This window comes from Enoplosus armatus, chromosome 21 (genome assembly GCF_043641665.1).
Source record: "Enoplosus armatus isolate fEnoArm2 chromosome 21, fEnoArm2.hap1, whole genome shotgun sequence".
Lineage (NCBI taxonomy): Eukaryota > Metazoa > Chordata > Actinopteri > Centrarchiformes > Enoplosidae > Enoplosus > Enoplosus armatus.
Window position 1 is genome coordinate 10231494 of NC_092200.1, and position 20684 is coordinate 10252177.

Consider the following 20684-nt stretch of genomic DNA (forward strand, 5'->3'; position numbering starts at 1 on the left):
GTTGATTAACTAAGGCCAGATTGATGTGAAAGCTATATATGGCAAAAAAAGAAAGAGTGATTCATGTAACTGTGTCGTTCCTCAGCTGTTGTCTTTATAAATCGGTGCTTTATAAATGGAGCACTGAAGTTCTCTATCTCTTTTCCAAGGCGGACCCTATAGACCCCCTGCTCCTCTCCTCTCTCCTCATCTCCATGTTCCCTCTTCCTTTAATTACTGTCTTCATGCTTGACAGGCACTGATGACTTGATTAAGCCTGCCATGTGCAGTTCCAGTCTCTACCCTGCTGATGAATGAGTCTAAAGCTTATTAACTTACTCATTCTGATCAATAAGGCGCTGGGCTTGAACACTGCAAGGACAGAGAGGAAACTGCTGTGCTGCTGCCCTCAAATGCTGGCAGCAGGGAGGAGATCAACACACATGATTAGCCTGTGTAACCAATCCGGCTGCTCTGTGGAGACAGGAGTACAGGTGAATTGATTTTCTGGATTACTTTCAGTTGCAGAGGCTTAGGAGCTGTCTGCCTGCTTTTGCAAACTTTTTCAATTACTTAGCTTGAAATTGATCATGTAATGTTTATTTTAAGACATACAAACCAGGACGTAGACTTAAAAAGGGACATGGAGTCAAAATGAAGACTGCCCTAAACTAGGTAATTGTAATAATACATTTTGGACGTCAATCTGACTCTGATATCTGATATCTCATTTCAGACAATATGTTGAATTATCTTATCTTATTTAAGAATTGTGCTTATAATTGCAGAAAGAAAACACATTATGGTCTCTTGATGAAAGCCAGATCCCCAAATATTGAGCAATGGAGAGAAATGGTTCAGGTAGTTTGTGTCATCATGGCAAAACTTTAGTTTAAAACAAAAATATCCATGGAAAGATGGGCATTACTTGCACACAAATTACATTTTTTAGATTTTTTAAAAGGTCATCTTCTCTATATTTGTGAATGTTTCTGTTATGAGTTGATTCAATTAAAAAAAAAAAAAATGTTAATTTTGGCCAAGCGGGTTCATGTGCTACAAAAAAAACTAAACGGCCAACTTGTTTTGGAGCTCAAAGCCAATCATTCAGTATAATTCTCAAACCATTACCACCTGCAGAGAACACCCCTCATGCATTAGCCAGGCTCCCTCTACTCTTTTATACTCAGGAGGCCTTCTGACAGCATCCAGGAGGCAGCGGATGAAGAAGGGTTACATCTAAACCCTATTCCCCCGAGGAGGCCTTTCAGTTTGACCAGGGTCTTTAGAAATGAGAAACTCATCATTGCAGCTAATATGACCTCCAATGGAAGCAGCCAGCATGCGTGCAGCCTATACAGCAGTGAGCAGATATTGTTTGAAGGTGACACTTTCACTGGTAATCCTTGGAATACGAGATTATGACTGAGGAAGGTGCCATGTGTCTGTCTGCACCCTGGAGCCACAGAAAAAAAAACATGCTTCCTACTCTTCACATTTCGATATTGATCATTTTTTGTGCTGCAGATTTAATCTTTTATGGTAAGAGGTGCCAGTATTGATGTATTGTGGTCAGTGATACATCAGCAAGCCCTCACACACACACACACACACACACACACACACACACACACACACACACACACACACACACAGGGCTGAAAGGTGTTTGATTCATTTTTCATGTCAAGAAAACAGAAGCTTCCTGTTGCAGAGAAGATGTGGACCATATGATACCTCCCCCATACACCCTCATGCCTGAGAACCATCTCTGGTTTTGTCAGGGTCCTTGATGAACAGGACTTTGTAATGTAAGCATTTAACTGTTAGCAGGCCTGGCTAGGCTAAACAAGACTTGGTGCAGGATAGCCCGTGTTGACCTTTGTTTCCCCTTTGGCTGGCTGCTGTGTTCGGAGCATGTGTGAGAGTGTGAGCAGCAAAGTCTTCTGGGAAGATCCCTCACCATTAATGTGACTGTAGGTCGGCTCCTTTTCAGAGGCATTGATCTGAGTTGGAGCCGGAGTCGGAGAGAAGGACCACAGGTGGATGATGTAATGAGGGATACTAATGCAGGCATACTATGTTTAGTGACTTTGACCTGTTGTCTGCTTCTCTTAAAGAACAAAGAGTTTCCTAGAAATTAGCTATCATCACAACTTTACTTTGTGTTTTCTTCTCCACAGGGAAACATTGGAGCATTTTACTCTATTTGCAGCAGTTATAATGATAATGATAATATCAGGACATTTCCTGATATGATACAACTGCAAAGGACCAAAAGGTGGCAGTTCAGGCATTTTATACTCACATGTTCCATACACCCTCAAATCAAGTATGTCCACGTAATTATTTCATCCTAACAGCTACATTCCTGGCAGCTTTCAGAAATGTAACTCGCTCCACCTCCCCAGCCTGCTCCTGTATTAGCATTTAGTCGTACAGGAATTTTGAACATGCTCATTGGATCATTAGATGTTGTGTATCTCAGGCTTTGCCGGGGAGAGTCTGTGTCAAGTTGCTCAGATTTGTTCCAGGACATTGCATGAGTCACACCACCAAACTAAAAATGCATATTGTTGCAGTAAATAGTTAAAACCTTGACGTGAGTGTCCTGATTGAACTAAGAACATGAATGTGCAAAACAGATTCAGGATGAAACACAACAGAATAGAGGTAACAGACTGTGTGCATGTGCATATGTATTGTACTTGACTCTGCAAGTGGATCCTTTCAAAATGTATTGAATATTTACATCTCTGTTATTGTTTAAATCAATGTTTCACATGTGCATTGAAGCCTTTAAATAGTATTCCATACATTTGAGGAATCCCTTGTTGCAGTCCAACCCGTGTGTCTGGATAAATGCTTTGAGATGCTGTAGCAGATCCTCTTGCTTATCGAAAGACTAAGTACATAATTGAAATAATTAAAGAGAAGAAGGTTGACATGTAGAGGAATCTATTTTACAAAATCTATTTTAAAAAAAGCCAGGGATACGTTTTATACCCAGACTCCAGACACTCAGCAGGCACCAATAAATCCTGAAGTGAAGAAAATACTTGCAGAGCTCTGCAGTTTTCCTCTGATGAATGTACATTATCAGAAATATAGACTGACTCTTACCGTATGTTGAGTCTGAGCCATCTTCTGTGACTTCTATTACCTCAGTCAATAAGAACATTGTCAATAAAGTAGTCTGCGATGTGTAGTTTGTATTAAGAGAAGGGGTTGTGTCTTTTTGTATTGGATATTTAGTTAATACAAAACAAACAGGTCTATTTTATCAGACAGTATTTATGGAGTTGCTTTATTGCATTACTGAAATGGCAAATGTCACAGAGTAACTGATAACGCTTCGACTACAAAAAGCAGCAGTGATTGCCATCGCTAATTAATTGCTCTGGTGTTACCAAATGAATCAATGGCCATCAGAAGATTGTCTGTGGCAGAGATGAATCTCATGTGTTGGAGATTGTTAAAAAAGCATAAACAGATCAATGGAGCTCCACTTTATAGGCTTGGATATGGCTTAGATGTCCGTTCTGCTTGATGTTGGAGTGCGTGTGTGTGGGGCCGAAGGTCCGCCTGGTAACCAGAGCCGTAACACAAGCCCATTTAGCATATGGCATTTTTTTTTTTTTTTACCACCGAGAGGTAAACACAGTGGGGAGGCCAGGAGAATAGTAAAACACACTGCTCAGGCCAGATCTCCCTGTGGACCCACACAGGGTGGACACACACAGAGGACACAGTGTCCAGTCCCAATGACAAGCTGAGGTCACTCTGCTCAACACAGGAAGCTATACTCTTTGTCTTTCCTTCAATCTGGTCTCTTGCTTCTGTCTTTAGTCTTGTGTCAGGGTTGTTACAAAAGTAAATTATCCACCTGGTCTTATTTTTTCCACACTCCATCTTAAAGTTTCTCATCCACAGTCCCTTCCTCCTGCCCCACAGCCTTTATTCCCCTCGCTCTTTGGGTCATTTAAACCTGTCACAACACTAAAGGATGTTGATATCAACTGTCAAACCTTAAACCCTAATGGGGCTTTTTTTAAAGTGACAATCTTAACAGATCAATGCACCCCGTTAGGAGTCAGATTTCAAAGACAGTCAATGACCACACGTGAAGGAGAGGAGAAAAAAGAAAGGGGAACAACATGACACTGGAAGCATGCGACAAAATCAGCCGGATCTATCCCCAGTGCAACCACATACCTGCAGCTTGATTTAATGGATGTCTTGGGGTAATTGTGCTGCAGCCATCCTCTGTGCGCTCAGGGAACCAGGGCGAGGCCTCTCCGACAAACTGCTGAAGGGGCGTAAAAGACCAGTGGTGGCGGGGTGTTAAGAAGTTAGATGCCGGGAAGCAGCACTAAGGTGGCGCTATGCTAGAGAGAAGCCATAAAGGCCTGTTAGGGTACATTAGGTGGACTAGAGGGTCATAAGGCTTCATGAATGTTTCAGCAGGACCGGGGGGGGGGGGGCTTTTCTTTCAGAAAGCCATCATGACTCAGTGTTGGGGGTGGGGGCAGCTCCAGGACCAAGACACTCTATTTTCCTACATACACAATCACAGACGTGGACAGACAGGACAGACACTCACACACAGCACGACAAACCAGCAGAAGAACATATACTCTTAGCTGTGGTAGTGCACTCAGTGCCCGCCTCATCCTTCACAGTTTTCATCTCCATCACTGTCAACACACTTGCTGTTGAATCATTGCCTCGAGTCTCCTGGACGAGCAACTTTAAGACCTTTCAGCTTTACACTCGCTAATGTTTAGCACCATCGCAAAGCATCAGGTGCTTAAACAGTCATTCCAGCCTTGAGGTAGCCGCTAACCACTCACACCCCAGGGCCTTTCAGCTTCTTCTGCCCTTTGACCCTGTGGGCCTTTGGGAGCTGCCTGGGGTCATGGTCAATTGTCCCATGAACAATAGAAGTGTAGCTGCGAAAGCAACAGAGACTATATAACCTGGTTGGTAAACTGTGTTTTTCAAAGGCAGTGGAAGGAAGGAGTGGACCCTGAAAAAGGAGGATATTGACCCTGACATCAATGTTTTGTCATCAAAAGTGTCAGTACTAGCTTTTGTATGAGTTGCAGGTCTGTTCCTAGCAGCTGCATATATGACAAGAATATTGTCTGTATCAGGGCAAGGTTACATTTTTGAATTTGGCCACTGTTTAACTCAGGGAACAGACTGTGCAAACTCTGAGCCGTATTATCATTCCATCCCAGGAGTTCAGATTTGCATAAATGCAGAGTTTAAAGCACCCCCCGGGCTTAATCCTTTGCAGCTTCACACCGTAACTTCTTTTAGTTACGTCGTTGGCTCCCCAAATCAGACTGTGAGCTGAAAGTAGTGGCAGTATTACAGTGATTAGAGAGGGTGAGGTAGGGCAGAGGAGGTGATGAGAGGAGGAGGGAACTAACTAGCTGATAAAGCAGTTGTCCTCCCTTGTCTCTGCGCTGTTAGCTTTGTTAAATGTGACTGACAGCTATTGATGGATATGTGGCTGACCCGCCCCCCTCTGTCCATCACTTCATGTGCATGTTATGTTTGTGCATGAACACATCCTTGGGCATACATTGTGTAGATTTGTGTGCATTTGTTCAGCTGCATGCACACGCACACATACCCGTGCATTGGAGGGTTTGGTGTGCAGGGTTATAGTGCACTGTGTGGCTCACTCCTGTACTCTCATGGTCCATGGGGAAATCAATCATCAGCTGTCCTGTGTGGCTTGTGACTGTGCATTCTCCAGGAGGAAGAGATGAAGGGAACAAGGGAGGTGAGGAAAAGACAAGAGTGCTTATTAGCTAATCCACTATAAGACGGTTGAAATTTCCCACTTCCTTCACTATCTCTTGCTCTATCTCAGATACATAAAACACACTCCACACCCAGTGCAGAGTTGATGTCTGCCATACGGGAGTGTTGCCCTAGAGTGTCGTCTAAATGGACAGCTTAGTTGGGATTAGTTGGACTAACAGCAAACATCTTTAGAGGCAGGGAGGTCACCACGTCTGTGCATCGATGCGCATGTGGCCGGAGTACAGTGTCCATATGTTGTAAATCCTTCCCTCAGGGACAACACATGCAGGCCTTCTTTTACTGGTAGAAAGTACACATTCTTAGGCTTTTTTAACATTTAAATCCTCCTCTGATCTCTGAAAACCCAAATAATGCTTTATGAAGATCAATCGAAGCTGTCTGTAGAAAACTGTATAACAAAATGTCTAAATTTAAAGATTCCTCAGGGATACTCACTGAACTTTCTATGAGTTTATGCAGGACACCAGCGTGTGTCTGTCCTCTGGCCAATAGTGTCGTAGCAGCATGTGGCCCAACTGTCCTAAAGAATCAGTTTAAGACAAGCCAGGGCCTTTCAACACCACGACCCCACCGAGAGAAACGTTCGCCTGAGAATAGACCCTGGCCCAACAGGGGCAGCCAAAACCATGATGTAACTGTCACATGGGATTTACATGGTCACAGTCTATCAGAGCAAGACACATACATGTTGTAGGCTGCAATTTCTGTCAATTTATTCAGCTATTGTCACAGACATGAGGAAACGTGCACACCCTAACGCACAGGCGGAGGGGAGCAAGAAATGTGGGGTGATTCAGAAACACAAGTGTGTGAGAGAGAGGGAGGGTGGGAGTACTGTAACAGTAGCTCCTCTCCTCACTACCGAAGCTAGCTTCATCACCCACAGGAATAACAGTTGGGTACATACAATAGCCTTGCGCATAAAGACACACAAATAGCACACCGAGAACTATTGTAAAGCGCAAGGCATGGGGAGAAGAACCCTATAACACTTTCTAACATCCCGAATGACAATGCCAGATGTCAACCTACAAGCAGATTTACTCCTTTCAGCACTGTTGCATATGAATTGGCCTAAAAGAAGAGCCCGGCAGTCCATCAGGGGTTAAATACTTCAAACAGGAGCAAGGACATAATGTTTTTTTTAAAGTTCTTTTACAACATAGATTGATAGATAGATCCCATGAAACTTTATGCTCAGGTATACAGTAGATTTTACGATGAGTTGCTTTGTGGGTTGCTGGGGGTTATGTGGTGTGTGTGTGTGTGTGTGTGTGTGTGTGTGTGTGTGTGTGTGTGTGACTGGGAGCGGTAGGCCAAAATATGTTGCCCCATGGGACCACAGTGGAACCTCACACCAGCCCCCACAGAGAAGGATAAGGCCATCTGCCCACCTCACGCATCAATCCCACCTAGAAGACACACACTCACACACACACACACACACACTGAGTGCTGGGTAGCAATATGGAGAGGCTTTGCAGACAGTGTTTGATCTGCCTTTCATCCAGTCAGCAGCATGCAGGCCGCTGAGCCTCTCTGTGTGTCTCCTGCTGTACTGTCCACTGTCCCAGTGGAAATCACTAGCCGATAACAACAGCTCCAACCTGAGGCATGAATGGCAGGACACAAGCTGATGGGGGGGGGGGGGGCTCCATGGATCCATTCAAACTTAAATGACTTAACTCAAATGTTTCTTTAAAGGCAGAAGTCACACAGATAACATGCCACTGTGACGAGAGCCAGTTCAAACTAAGATTCAGAGTAAAAATGCAGAAAAGCTTAACCTGGATGAAAAAAATATAGCTGAAGGGTAAAAGGAAAGTCTACTTCCAAAACAACTGGATTTATTGTCTCAAATGCATTTAAAAATGCTAAAAAAGGGGGGAAATGTACATGATAGAAAATGAAATCTAATGAAATGAAATTAGACATAAAATAACAGACCAGAAATACAGTTATAGTGGACTTACAGTTACTGCTCCAAATTCAATAAAGGAATTAAAAGTACAGTTAGTGCAGGAGGTACTATAACAAGCACGTGGTGGGACATGTCCAACTATGATAGCCCACTGCTGCAAAGATGGTATTTTTGATGCGTCTTCTTAGAAGAACAGTTTGGTCTTGAATAGGGAGAAAAGGCATCATCACCACTAGGCTCACCTGGAAACTTCCTACAAAACTAATTAATAAATTGCATGGTCTTCAATTAGGCTGATCTTTCAAAACTAAAGTCATGAAGAGATGAAAACCTGCTTTTTTTGGGCATGTTTTTGAAGTGTATATAAGCTGATATATTAAGGGACAGGTGCCACATTTACTGCAAGAGCACTACAAAGTGTCTTTATATATGAAAAACAAAAAAGTTCCACGTTTCAGAATCCTCCTTCATCTTCATCATCGCTGAGGTTTCCATGTGGTTTGAAGCAGACTGAGGCACAGATGGACAGAGAGCTGGTGTGGTTATAGTTTATGAGTCCACTCAGCTGAGAGTCTGAGGCCTGTCTGGAACAGGGGCTAGCCTCAACATCAGCCAGACTACAGCAAACACACACAACACTCACACACACTACACTGACATCTATTAGGGAATCAATAGAAGCCAATACATCAGAGCATTTGACCACTCAGCTCCACTAGCTTAGCAAATGCAAAAGAAGAGAAGAGATCTATCAATCATGCTGTATGTAGAAATGCAGAAAATGAAGCACACAGGTGGCCGCAAATGTAAGAATATCCCTGCAACGGCAATCTCCTCTTTATACCAATAGACATGACTAATTGATCACAACATCAAATTCAGTTGTGGTCACATTTATGGGATGAGTTGAGCGTAATAAAACATGCACTGTTTTATGGCCGTTTGCCTCAATCTCAGAGGGAATTAACCTCACCAAATCTACACCATAAAACTCCAGTGCTCTTATCATTAATATCACATTAATATAGAGATTAATCTGACGGATAGCCCTCCGGAGGCCCTGTTAACTTGCCAGGAGGTTAAGTGTGAAATCAATCCGTATAAACGACCTGGATATAAAATTCTCTCATGCTAGAGCCTTGAGTCCTAAATCAGCCAATCAAAGAGGTGCTAGTAAAACCAGTCTTTTAGCACAGCTCGCTAACAATCTCAGTATTTCAGCTCTGGCAGCTCATTCTCCTCTTTTCTCCTTCTGTCTTTCTTTTTGTCTTTGTTCCTTGTCCCATCCTTCTCCTCCACCCCTCTGCTCCTGGAGGGCCACAAAGGGGAGTATCCTCTCTTTTCACAGCAGGCCCCTCGTGGAGGCTCGGGGGTTGTATACATGGGAGGCGCAGGTCCAATGAAGGGTGATCTACACTTGTTCAAGCATCCATATTTCGTCTATTTGAAGGGAGAGGGAGGCTGTTAAACATTCAGTGAGGAGGCGACTCCTGACCCTGAAGGCTGCTGTCCATCCGTTACAGAAAATAAACAGGGAGGCTGGGCAGAGCGGTGCTGACTTTACTGCTCTCCTTCCTGCAGTGCAGACACAGCACAGAAAGATGTGCAGAAAAGCCCTTTATCACGCTGATCTGATGGCAAAACAGGAAGATTTCAGATCTACATCATGCAGGCTGAATAGTTTGTTTAATCTTTTATGCTTTATGGAAAGACACCCTGTGACTTTTTCAATCACTTCCTTTTTGCTTTATTTCTCTTCTCCCACTGCTTGAATCTGTGTTGTAGCGCTCACTTTAGCACTGTCGCAGTGTTGTTGTGTCTGACTACATGCCCTCAGTGTGAAGTATGGTGACGCAGAGGTTAGAGGTGACATAACAGAGCACTGAGACAAAGCCTGGACGCTGTGTCATCTGTCAGACCCCATGCTGCCGCCACCACAAGCAGCAGCACCAAGTGGGGCTTTCCTCAAATTAACCAACACACACACACACACACACACACACACACACACACACACTTACAAATCTATCTATCTATCTATCTATCTATCTATCTATCTATCTATCTATCTATCTATCTATCTATCTATCTATCTATCTATCTATCTATCTATCTCAGGGTAACACATGTGGGACAGTTGGTGACAGTGTGAGGGCAGATGTCAGTCATACCGAGCCCTTTTGTGCGTTGGAGCAATAGACCACCCTACTGCTCCACTCTATTGTCATTCATTTGGTCCAGTGGGGTTTGTTCACTTTTACTGTGAGCACACAGTCTCCAATTCATCACGTGGCTACATATAGACACACTAGACAGTGGATACACACAAAGGGACACAATGCACTTTGGTGATAACTGGACGTGCATGCAAAACACACAGGGTCCATACCTAAAACACACACACATGCAGATATACATGCAACTGTCTGCTAAATGTTCCACGGAACATTATCTGAATTATTTAACAACTTTACACTGTCTTTTAACTGCACCGATGGACACTAATAACACATTTGAGAGAAGACTCAACAAAATAAAAATATAAATATAACTGATAAAATTGTAATTGATTTCATGAAACTACTGGATTGAGTAAAATCTCTCTCCCATTTTTGGTTCCTCTTGCATTTAAAATTATCTTAATAATGCTTGTCAAAAGTCATTCACTAAAAGATATAACTACATATATAAAGCTGTATAAAATAATATAATAATAATATTATAGATACTAAAAACTCATGTAGCCCAAAAGGAAGGTTTGTGTTGTATTAATTCGTTTTTTTATTTGTTCTCAACCAACATTTCAAAGGAAAACCTGCTCAAGGACATAAACCAAAAGCAACAATCTGGTTTCCATGCGCTGATTTTTTATTTGTTAATAAAAAGCAGACGCTCATAGAGAACAAACGAGGACATTTCTCGATTGCTTTTGCAGCCGTACATTACAGTAAAAAATATTATGATACGTTATAAATTAAGAGAACATTTATTTTGTACACAAATAGGCTCAAATCTACAATGATAAAAATAGCTTTGCTTTTCAAGCATTAGTGGATGCAAGAAAACCCAACCTAATAATAATAATAATAATAATAATAATAATAATAATACCCGTTATTATTATTATGGAATCACATTGGGTTCACAAAATCATTGCAGACTGGAAGCTTTAAGCCACAAAACAACAGACAACATATTTTAACATATTATAAATAGATTTAGACACATTTTTTTTTGCCAACAATTTAAATTAGGATGAGCTTATTTAAATAGGCATTTTATAGAACAACATTTTTTAAAGCAGCATTTACACAAAGAAAAACCACAAGATCCTACCTTAAAGGCCTTATTTATTTATCTCTCATGGTATTACCACAATGGTCCTGTATAGGTTTAGTCTAAAATATTACACACGATTAGCATGGTTCTTCTTTCTGCGGACAGTTTAGCTCATATAGACCAGTTAGTTCCAGGGCCGATATTCTGGATTTAAAACTGTTAACCCGGAGTAAGGAAAGTTTTGTCCGGCGTTCTTCTGTGTTTTTGGGTTGTCCTTCACTGGAAACCCGGGGTCCTCGTGTAATCCATTCTCTGGAGAAGACGGAAGAACTGTGCTGTCCAGGATTTCTGCAGACGGGAAAAAAAAGCTCAATAAATAATAATAATAATTTCCAAGGCGGAAGCAATGCAACATTTTCCTTTTGCAGCCCACGATATCTATTCCACCGAATTGATACGACAAAGACATTTAAACACAATGCAGCCTGTAAGAGACACGATTCCCACACTGATGGCAATAATAAATCTGTTACAGATCGACCTCATTATGGGATAAATTGTGTTTAATTTATACTCCTCTAAATATTCGATGGGTTAAATTACTTGCATTATTTTAATGCCTTTTTATATCACCTTATAACCAACAACGAATTATATCCACAAAATAAAAAGACAAAAAGAGGTGAGCCTGCCTTTAATGCTAAATTGAATTAAGCCTATAACTCCTATAATAATAATAATAATGTCTTACTTTTGTGACTTTTCGTGTGGTACTGAAGTTCCTGTTCCTCTTGAAAAGAAACTCCGCACAGGTTGCAGGCGTAGGGCTTGTCCTTGGCGTGGGTCCGCCGGACGTGGCTGTCGTGGGCGGCGTGGGAGGCGAAGGCCTTCCCGCAGTGCTTGCACTTGAAGGGCCGCTCTCCGGAGTGCTGGCGGATGTGTGTTCGCAGAATACTGGAGGCAGTGAAGGCCTGGAGGAGAAGGGAGGGAGAAACACTCGGTCAGTACGATATTTCCTTTTTCACTATGTTAAATTCTCAATTTCGGCAACAACAAGGGTTTTAACCGCAGTTGTAACCAAAAAGACAGGCCCTGGTCTTTCTTTTATTACCTCGCTACAAGCACACCTGTATTTAAATTTTTATTTCTATTTGATTAAGCTAATCAAGCTAATTTGGCTAAAGCCAAAGTGTCACCTCTAGCAATAGACTTTTACAGTATAATGACTTTATGTAGCCTATAACAATTATTTTTATTACTATTATTTATTATTATATTTTCGTTATATTTTTTTATGACAGCCGTCTGTCGCCTCCTAGCCTTCTGCAATGAGACCTCTGGTCTCGTGTTCTGTCCAGATAAGGAGAAAGGGGATTAGGTTAAACAAAACCTTCTCCGGGTGCATAAAACAGGGGAGGACGTCGAGAAAAAAAAAGAACAAAAAAAACTTCTGCTCATTCCAGAGTCGTAAATTAAAAGTGTAATCTCGGCAGACAAAAGGGTGGGTGTACATCTGGCGATAATTAGCATGTAAGTGTCTCGCGGAGAGAGACAATAATGAGGGGCTCGCGCCAAACGCACCATGAAACGAGGAGACAGTAAATGGATCCAAAATGCTGCGGGTTTAAAAGAAGTGCAGAAGAAGAGGAGTGAGGAGGAGGAGGAGGAGGAGGAGGAAGAGGAAGAGGAAGAGGAAGAGGAGTGAGGAGGAGGAGGAGGAGGAGGAGGAGGAGGAGGAGGAGGAGGAAAAGGCCTGCAGGTCCTGTACTTTAATACTTCCATTAGAAACAAGGAGACTCTTCATGGCTGCAAATTTCTCTTCATTTTCAAGTTTCTTGCAGCTGTAGGCCTCCGGTTAAAGGACACAGTGTGTGATACCTATGACTCTTCTGTATAAACAATGTGCCATTTTTACAAAGTAACAAACTCAAATTTGACTGATTATTTGAAGACGTTTCCGTTTAAAAGTGTAACGTTATCACTGAGCTCATGGGCCTACTTCTGATAACTGTGGTCAGGGCTACATAACTTTTTATTACTATGCATTTTATAGGAGGAGTCTATACTACTGGCAGACTGACTGTATGAAATGTGTAAAGGCTAATATAGCAACATTTCTTTGTAAAAGGAAAATAAAACAGCTCCTTACCTTATTGCAGTAGACGCACTTGTACGGCCGCTCTCCAGAGTGCACACGCATGTGTTTGTTGAGACTGGACGACTGCGAGAAACTCTTTCCACACACTGAGCACTGCGGACCAGACACACATCCGTTAGTCATTTAAGTGAGTCATCATTTTTTGAAGGAAAAACTCATTTACAATTTTGTGGAAGAGTTTATCCTCATTTAGAAATAAGAGTATTGCGCAGAATAATTGAATCGGTGATTTTAATAACCAATGTTGTTGATATTGTCAAGTTGTGATGCTTCACATCACATTCATCCTTCAGAGGTCTTACAGTAACTTGCTTCATTACGAGGCCTAATAAAAACCTGAAGCATCCGTTTGTAAGTGACGCTGCGGGGAGCTGTTCGTTCAGCACCACACACACTTCTGCATGCACCTATCGACTTTACTGCGTGATGCAATGACGAGATGGTTTCATGGGCTGCAGCATTTCAGTACCTTGTGAGGCCTGTGTTTTTCGTGAACGTGCAAAATGTGGATCCTTAATCTGTCTCTCTTCTCGAAGGATCTGCTGCAGAGGTGGCAGGGGAACTTTCTGTCGCCCTGGTCCACGCAGCGTGTGTACTTCAGGTGTTTGTCTCTGTAGTACTTGTAGGCAAACACCTTCCCGCATCTGTCGCACTTGAAACCCTCACCAGCATCTAGGGACACAGAGAAAGAAATATGTTTAGCATGGTGGTAAAACTAACCAAAGAGGCGTTGATTAAAGCACGAGTCAAATCAACAGAAGAGATTAGATTCTGACCTTCAGCGGCAAGAACCACGCTGCTGTCCTCTCTGGGGTCTTTCAGGGTGAGAGGGATGCCGAGGAACTGCATGTAGCAGTCCCCATACCACACCAGCAGCTCCTGTCCTGGCCGGATCTCTTTGCAGGCCTCGTAGAAGATCTGACCCTGGACCTGTACAGCAATTAGGTTCTGCTCGTCTGGGAAACGAGCGCACTTCACTAAAGACATCCAGTTCCCTGAGCCTCCCCTGCCGTCCACAAAATGACTCAGCCGGCCGTTTTCAAACACCTGAAGGAGGAAAAAGAGTGTTTCTGCATTAGACAGGAGTTAAAACGACCAGACTCACTTGGAACAGGACTTTGGGAACAGCTGCAACACGTTACCTCCCACATCAGAGTGTTGTCGTCGTATGTTTTAATCTCGCTGGTGTTGACCAGTTTGCCTTGGAAAGGTCCGAAGCGCGTCCCTTTAGGGATGCTGCTTTTCTCTGTGAAGACTCCGCGGTGCGAGACGTTTCCCCAGGCTGCCTGCAGGATGGTTAACCCTGCAACACAGTGACAACACAGCGTCAAGTCTCAGTCGTGCCATCATGAATTCAAAGACACAGAATTAAAGGTGATTTATGTAATTAAAGTTTGCAGGTCTTACCCTCTGGAAGTTCAAGCGTTTCTTTGTCCAGGGGGAGAATGAGAGAGTCCGAAACTGGAAAAGAAAACAAACACCAAATGAGGAAATGGGGAATAAAACTCGTGGGTTCGTTCATCCAATTTCTAAACATTATTATTATATAAGTAATAAGCAATATAAGACCTATAGTTAACAGACAGAGGTCCTGGAGATTTTGGCTTGCAGGATACTAGTAAAAGTTTGCCGTTTTATCTTTTCATATACGACTAAATGAACATCCAATAACTTAGGCAGAAGTCTCACCTGACTTTTCGGGCAGGGCCAGTCCTGATATAGCGTGACCCACGTTTCGCTCCTGGCTGCTGGAGTAACCGTAGAGCACCATGAACAAGTCATCCTCGCTAAAGTTATAAGACGTGCGCCTTTTTTCTGGCGACAGGTCTGCGCTCCGGAGGCGAAACAAACTCTCCTTCGGCGGTGAGATGGAAGAAGAGGACCTCTCACTGGACGGGCTGCTGAAGTCCGAGGACAGCGGACCGGCGGCGTGCTCGGTCACCACAGCAGCCAGCTCCTCCGGTTTGGAGTACAGAGGGTGTCCGGGCAACATCTGGCTCAGGTAGGGGATGCCGGAGGCGCTCAACATGTGTTCGTGCAGGACCGAGGCGTGGTGGCCGCCCTGGCCGAGGAACGGAGGGGCTCCGCCGTGCAGGCTGAGCGGCAGGGACGCCTGAGTGTCCGACACTAGACGACCGAGGGACTTGAGGGGATGGAGGAGGCTGTGAGTCCGCGGGAAGAAGTCCATGTAGTGGTGGGGCGCGGGGAGAGGGGCAGGGTAGAAGCCCCGAGCGGGACTGCCCTTCAGCATGCCGGCATGGTAGCTCTTGTCCTTCAGCACGACAGGGATGCTGGACAGGGACACCGACATGACAGCACGGAGGTGAAGCAGAGGTTCAAATGGAGATGGTGGTGTATCCTTGAGTGGATGAGAGGGAGAAGAGGGGGGTGGGAGAGGAAGTGGGGGTGAGTTATAAAAGTTTAATGCAAGAAATCTAAAAAAGGAAACATGACATCAAGAGAGGTTGACCACACCTGAAGGAATGATTTTTAACTTACTTTAGTAATTCAGCTGACACCCTAACAAAACAGAGCTAAAACAATCTAGTAAACTAAGTGCAGTAAATGAGATAACCTTTGACTGAAATACCAAACTACAGATCCTGATAGGACATTAAGAAAGAGATATGAAAACACCATAAAATCCTTAGTGAGAATCAGGGACACGTTATTTGCTCCGCAATGAATATAACAACATGTTCAATGAATCTACAACATCCAGAATTTAAAGTTCAAACCTCACCTACATGTGGACTACTGCAGATGAAACTATTGGGCAGATATTGAACAAAGCTTTTGCATAATAAGTAAAAGCACTCCACGGTGAAATTGGACAGCCGATTTTGCAATATTTCCAGCTGAGAGGACACACACACACACACACACACACACACACACACACACACACACACACCAGACACACATCCAATGTTCATCAGCGGCTTTAAATGACCGGCTGGAATATGGCGTGTTCTTTTTGGGGGCCGTTTACCGATCAGCCAGTAAATAGAGACACAAACCAGGGTCATGACACTAATTAAAGAACAGTCGGACAGAGCAGAGGTCAACATTAATGGAGCATTTTATAGACTATACAATTACCTTACAATCATTGCCAAAAAAAAAAGACATCAGCAGTGGAATTGTTGGAGCAAAGGAAATTGTTATAATAAAAAAATATATGTAACAAGAATTTGGGATTTAACAAGATGAATGAAAAGGAATAAAGATCAGAGTGTGTCATGCTTTGTGCGTAATTTCAAACCTATGACAATGATCTCAACGCTTTAGAAGCCTATTAGTACAAGAATACACAAATTAATATACAAATAGGCCTTTTCCATATAAAAGAAGTCTCAATAACTCAATGAGTAATTTCCTATATAAATATGCAGCAAAGGGCTGTGATTTTTCAGAAACTGGAAAAGAAGCTTACCTTGTTCAATAAATGGGAGATGTTTCACTGTGGAGTTGTCTCTGTCATGTCCGCAGCCTCCCGTGTATGAAAATCAAACAAAGAAGACAAAGCTCCAAATCGTGCAGGTCTAAACTTCAGAGTGTGTGTGAGCTGCAGGGACCTTTCTCTCTGTCTTTATGTTGGTCTGTGGTCATCTGAGGGCACCTCTACTGTACACGGTCAGGTCTGCTGGAGATGCTCCCCCAGCACCTCCTTCCTATTGGCCAGGAATCAGCTCAGCCTCATGCATCTCAATGCCCCACAGGAATACATTTTCTCAGGGACAACCCACCCTTTAACTTCTCCACACCAGCCTGCTTTCTCTGCTACAATGAGGCTGAGAGGGTTTCCCAAACATTTCCATATGAGGACCCCCACCCCAACACACACACACACACACACACACACACACACACACACACACACACACACTTGATACGATTTTATCTGATGGACCCCCAGTGGAGTATAGGCATGTGTTGTTATGACTTGGATGCGGTGAATTAGGAAGAGAGAAAAGAAAGGTCGAAATGGGCATTTATCGGCTACATCTCTCTCTCACTGCTCCAGACTTCGTTGAGAAAATTAGTAAAACTGAAACGAATCGCCATCAGTATTTTGGTAGAGTTTAGGCCGCACATTATACGGATCTGGTGCTTGTCATGGACTTTTATGGTAATCGCTGCTGTATCAGTGTTTGTGTTTTTGGGCTGTTTTGAATGCATTTTCTTGTTGAGTTTTATGGAGGCTGTTATTTGTATAAAGGCATGACAAGCTTACAAGGTTGTACGCATAATACTGGTATGCCATTGCTTTATACTTTTCTATATAAACATCAAATAAATGAACGAATAGGTCTATACACTAATTAATGTATTTATAAGGCTCATTTTAGGCTATTCGCATTATTTTGCGGTGAATGCTAGCGTGTACCAAAACAGGAAACTAGCTAAAATATTTCTGAAGGAATTTGTAGCGAGTCTGTAGTGATTTTCAAGCAAGGTAAACTTTATTTATGCCATTTCTAATTCATTATTGTTATCTTAAAATGGAATATTTTATCGTTAAACTGTAATTACTTTAAAAGGCATATTACAGTTTGTTATGTGCGTATGGTGTTCTTTATTGAATTGACAGTTTTCATATGATAAACGTTTTCCAGCCGTTTCAGTCTATGAAGCTAAACACAATCAAACGAAAGGCAGGAGGTCTCAGTCTTCACTTCCACGTGAAATAAGAGTCACCCGATTAAATACTGCAATAACAGAATTCTTTATTTACAAGGCAAATAGCATCAGCGAAGCCATATTAGTTCACAACTTGCATAACTGTGGTTTTAACTTCTCTTGTATATCTAATTTTGCATAAAACGCTCACACACACTAGGGATACAAAGATGGATGCGGGTATACAGTGTGATTCTTGTGAACAATGCAGAAAAAAAAACATCTCGGGAAAACACAACAGTATGCTTTCTTTAGAAAGTCCATATAGTATATTACATATTGCTTCAATATCCCTATGTATCATCTTTTCCATACAAACAGTGAGGGGGGGGGGGGGCAACCCACAGAACAGAGAGCAATGATGAGGGACAGTTCAACTGTGACCGAGTCTCCAGCAACTGCGAGGAGTTGAACAATGATGCACCCATTCAATATTGTACACAAGTCATTATACAAATTTATACAGACAGCGGTGTAATGTACAAGAACGAGAACGGACGAAATCTAAGGCATTATGCTAGGGCTTTTAGCATTTCAAGGTTGCATCTTAGCTCTAAGAAACTGGCAGACAATACAAAAGGGCATTTAAAGTTCTTCAAAACCATAAGTTAAAGACAGAAAATATTTTCGTTAAGTGGGTCCGAAGCCTGGATATTTGTAAGGGGCAAAATCATTTATTTGCACCTGTCCTCATTATAAATGCTAAAAAAATGCATTGCTACCACATGGCTTTATATCTTTTCAAAATCTTGACAATCTTTGGAAATTTGCAAAGGGCTGTGAATCATTCTTTAAAATGGCTCAAAAAGGCTTGTTTTGCACGACTGTATGATACAATCAAAACAGCATTTATTTTTTAAAAAAAAAGGTGTGATCTCCTGTAGGCCTACAGCAAAACAACTGCAGGACATCTGCAATGATGACAACCAAAACATTAATGCAGACTTCCTTTGTCCCAAAGTTGACCTGCTACAGCTTCAAATTTCATACAGAACTTAATTAAAAAAAGAAGCAACAATGGGCAACTTCCTACCTAAATGCTGAGAAGAGCACGGTGTAACTGTACAACACCATGTTGTCAACATGTTGACAATAAACACCACCAGTCACATCCTTAGGCCTTTACATGACAATACATTCAGAATGATTCTCTTCCTGTTTTATGCTGCAACATCTACATTAGACCCTGTTAAGTGACATCATCATAAATTTATTGTTTTCTGTGGGCCTCAAAGCATGCTAACCAACAGGGCGTCTCTCACTAGGAAAATAAAAGCTGGTAGAATTCAGAAATCCAATTGAAAGGTGAGGATTATTTGGCTTGCTCCAAGTCTGTCCTGGGTTAAAATAGTTGATATAAAAAGTTTTGTTTTTTTTGAGGAAAATGTACTTTTGAGGTTAGAGAAGATGACTTGCTTTAGATCTTGTGACGGTCAGACCAAACCCCTACTGGGGCACAAGAATAGCATGTCATTACTGAACACTTTATAGTTGAACTAACTGCCTGAGGTCATAAAATATGGCTAAGTGTCTGTCAGAGCAGGTCTCATGAACCGTGCAGTCTTAACTCTGACCTCTGCTATAGAAGAGTGGCTGGAGGCAGAGAGGGTGTGTGTCAACAAGGGGATCACAAACTACCTTCCCTCTTCAGGCCTCAGCCAATGCTGCATAATCTAATAGGAACGCTGTGTGTGGATGTAGACTTTCTTGGTACAAACTGCAATAAAAAACTGTGTTTAATACTGCATCCAAACGTGGAGCAAAAATGTATCCTTTTTATTCAGGAAACTGTACAAAAATTACAAAAACAAAAACACAAAAAAACCCCAAGAGTTTCTCAAGTAATCGTTATTGCTTGTTTACATCACACCAGAACAGTTTGCACCTAGCAGCTTGTATGAAGCAATTTTCACTCCAGACAACATAGAAAGCACACTTCTGTTATTTTTTTGAGTTATTGTATGGCTGTGTTGAAGTTGTCGATTTTTTTTTCCTTTTTTTGTGGTGTTCTATGCTAAAGGCAGAGAAGCAAGCGATAATCTGTACACTGTATACACAGCACACCCCCCTTACAACCCTTATGACCCAACCCCACCCCTGTCTGCGTCGTACCAGAACATCAGAACGTGAAGGCTCCCACTCCACTTCCCAAAAACAAAACAAAAAATAAACAAAACAAAACCCTGCTCTGCTTCAAGAGGCAGTTGTGACCAGACGGGGGAACCAAACCCTAAGGAATAAAATAAATAGGAAAGAAAATGTTTTACTTATTTGTTATGTACAATCTCTGTAATTCATTTTTAAACCATATATGATTTTGACATCCTCTTCTGAAACTACAGGACCAAAGTATAATCCATTATTCAGGTTAATAGAAGAATCTTCTCAGAAAGAATACAACCATTACCGTTAAAATTATAAAAGAAAGTGCCTCTTTTACACTTTTAGAAATATTTTTCTTGTTGCTACTAGGATAAAGAATCATCTACAATAATTAAAATGAATCTATACAGAAAAATAAAACTTAATTTAATACACTATATAAACCTCTTGACTAAATTAGTCTAATCATACAAATCACCATTCCACTCAAACCATTCTTCTGCAGTGTTTTTCAAGATCAGTTTTTTCAACCATATCTTCATTCTACATCTTAATTCTCACAACAAGAAAAGAAAACAACAACTAAAATTATAATAAAATAAAGAACAGCAAAAAGGCAAACCCGGCTAAGTGTTTGAGCTCCATCCATAAATCTGAACATAACTTGGAGTCTTTGCTGCCATTTTGGAACTATGTGGAAATGTCACAAATGTGTGAGAA

The 20684-nt window shown here is 42.0% G+C and overlaps 1 protein-coding gene across 1 annotated transcript; it reads right to left on the reverse strand.

Moving 5' to 3' along the window:
- Positions 1-11204: 11204 nt before the first annotated feature.
- On the reverse strand, positions 11205-15489 carry prdm14 (PR domain containing 14). The gene is made up of 8 exons (XM_070928491.1): positions 14868-15489; positions 14586-14639; positions 14321-14481; positions 13955-14225; positions 13648-13850; positions 13170-13271; positions 11772-11991; positions 11205-11368 (listed from the first exon to the last, which is right to left on the reverse strand). Exons 1-8 carry the CDS (start codon positions 15487-15489, stop codon positions 11205-11207), a joined length of 1797 nt encoding a protein of 598 aa, XP_070784592.1.
- Between the last annotated feature and the right edge of the window lie 5195 nt (positions 15490-20684).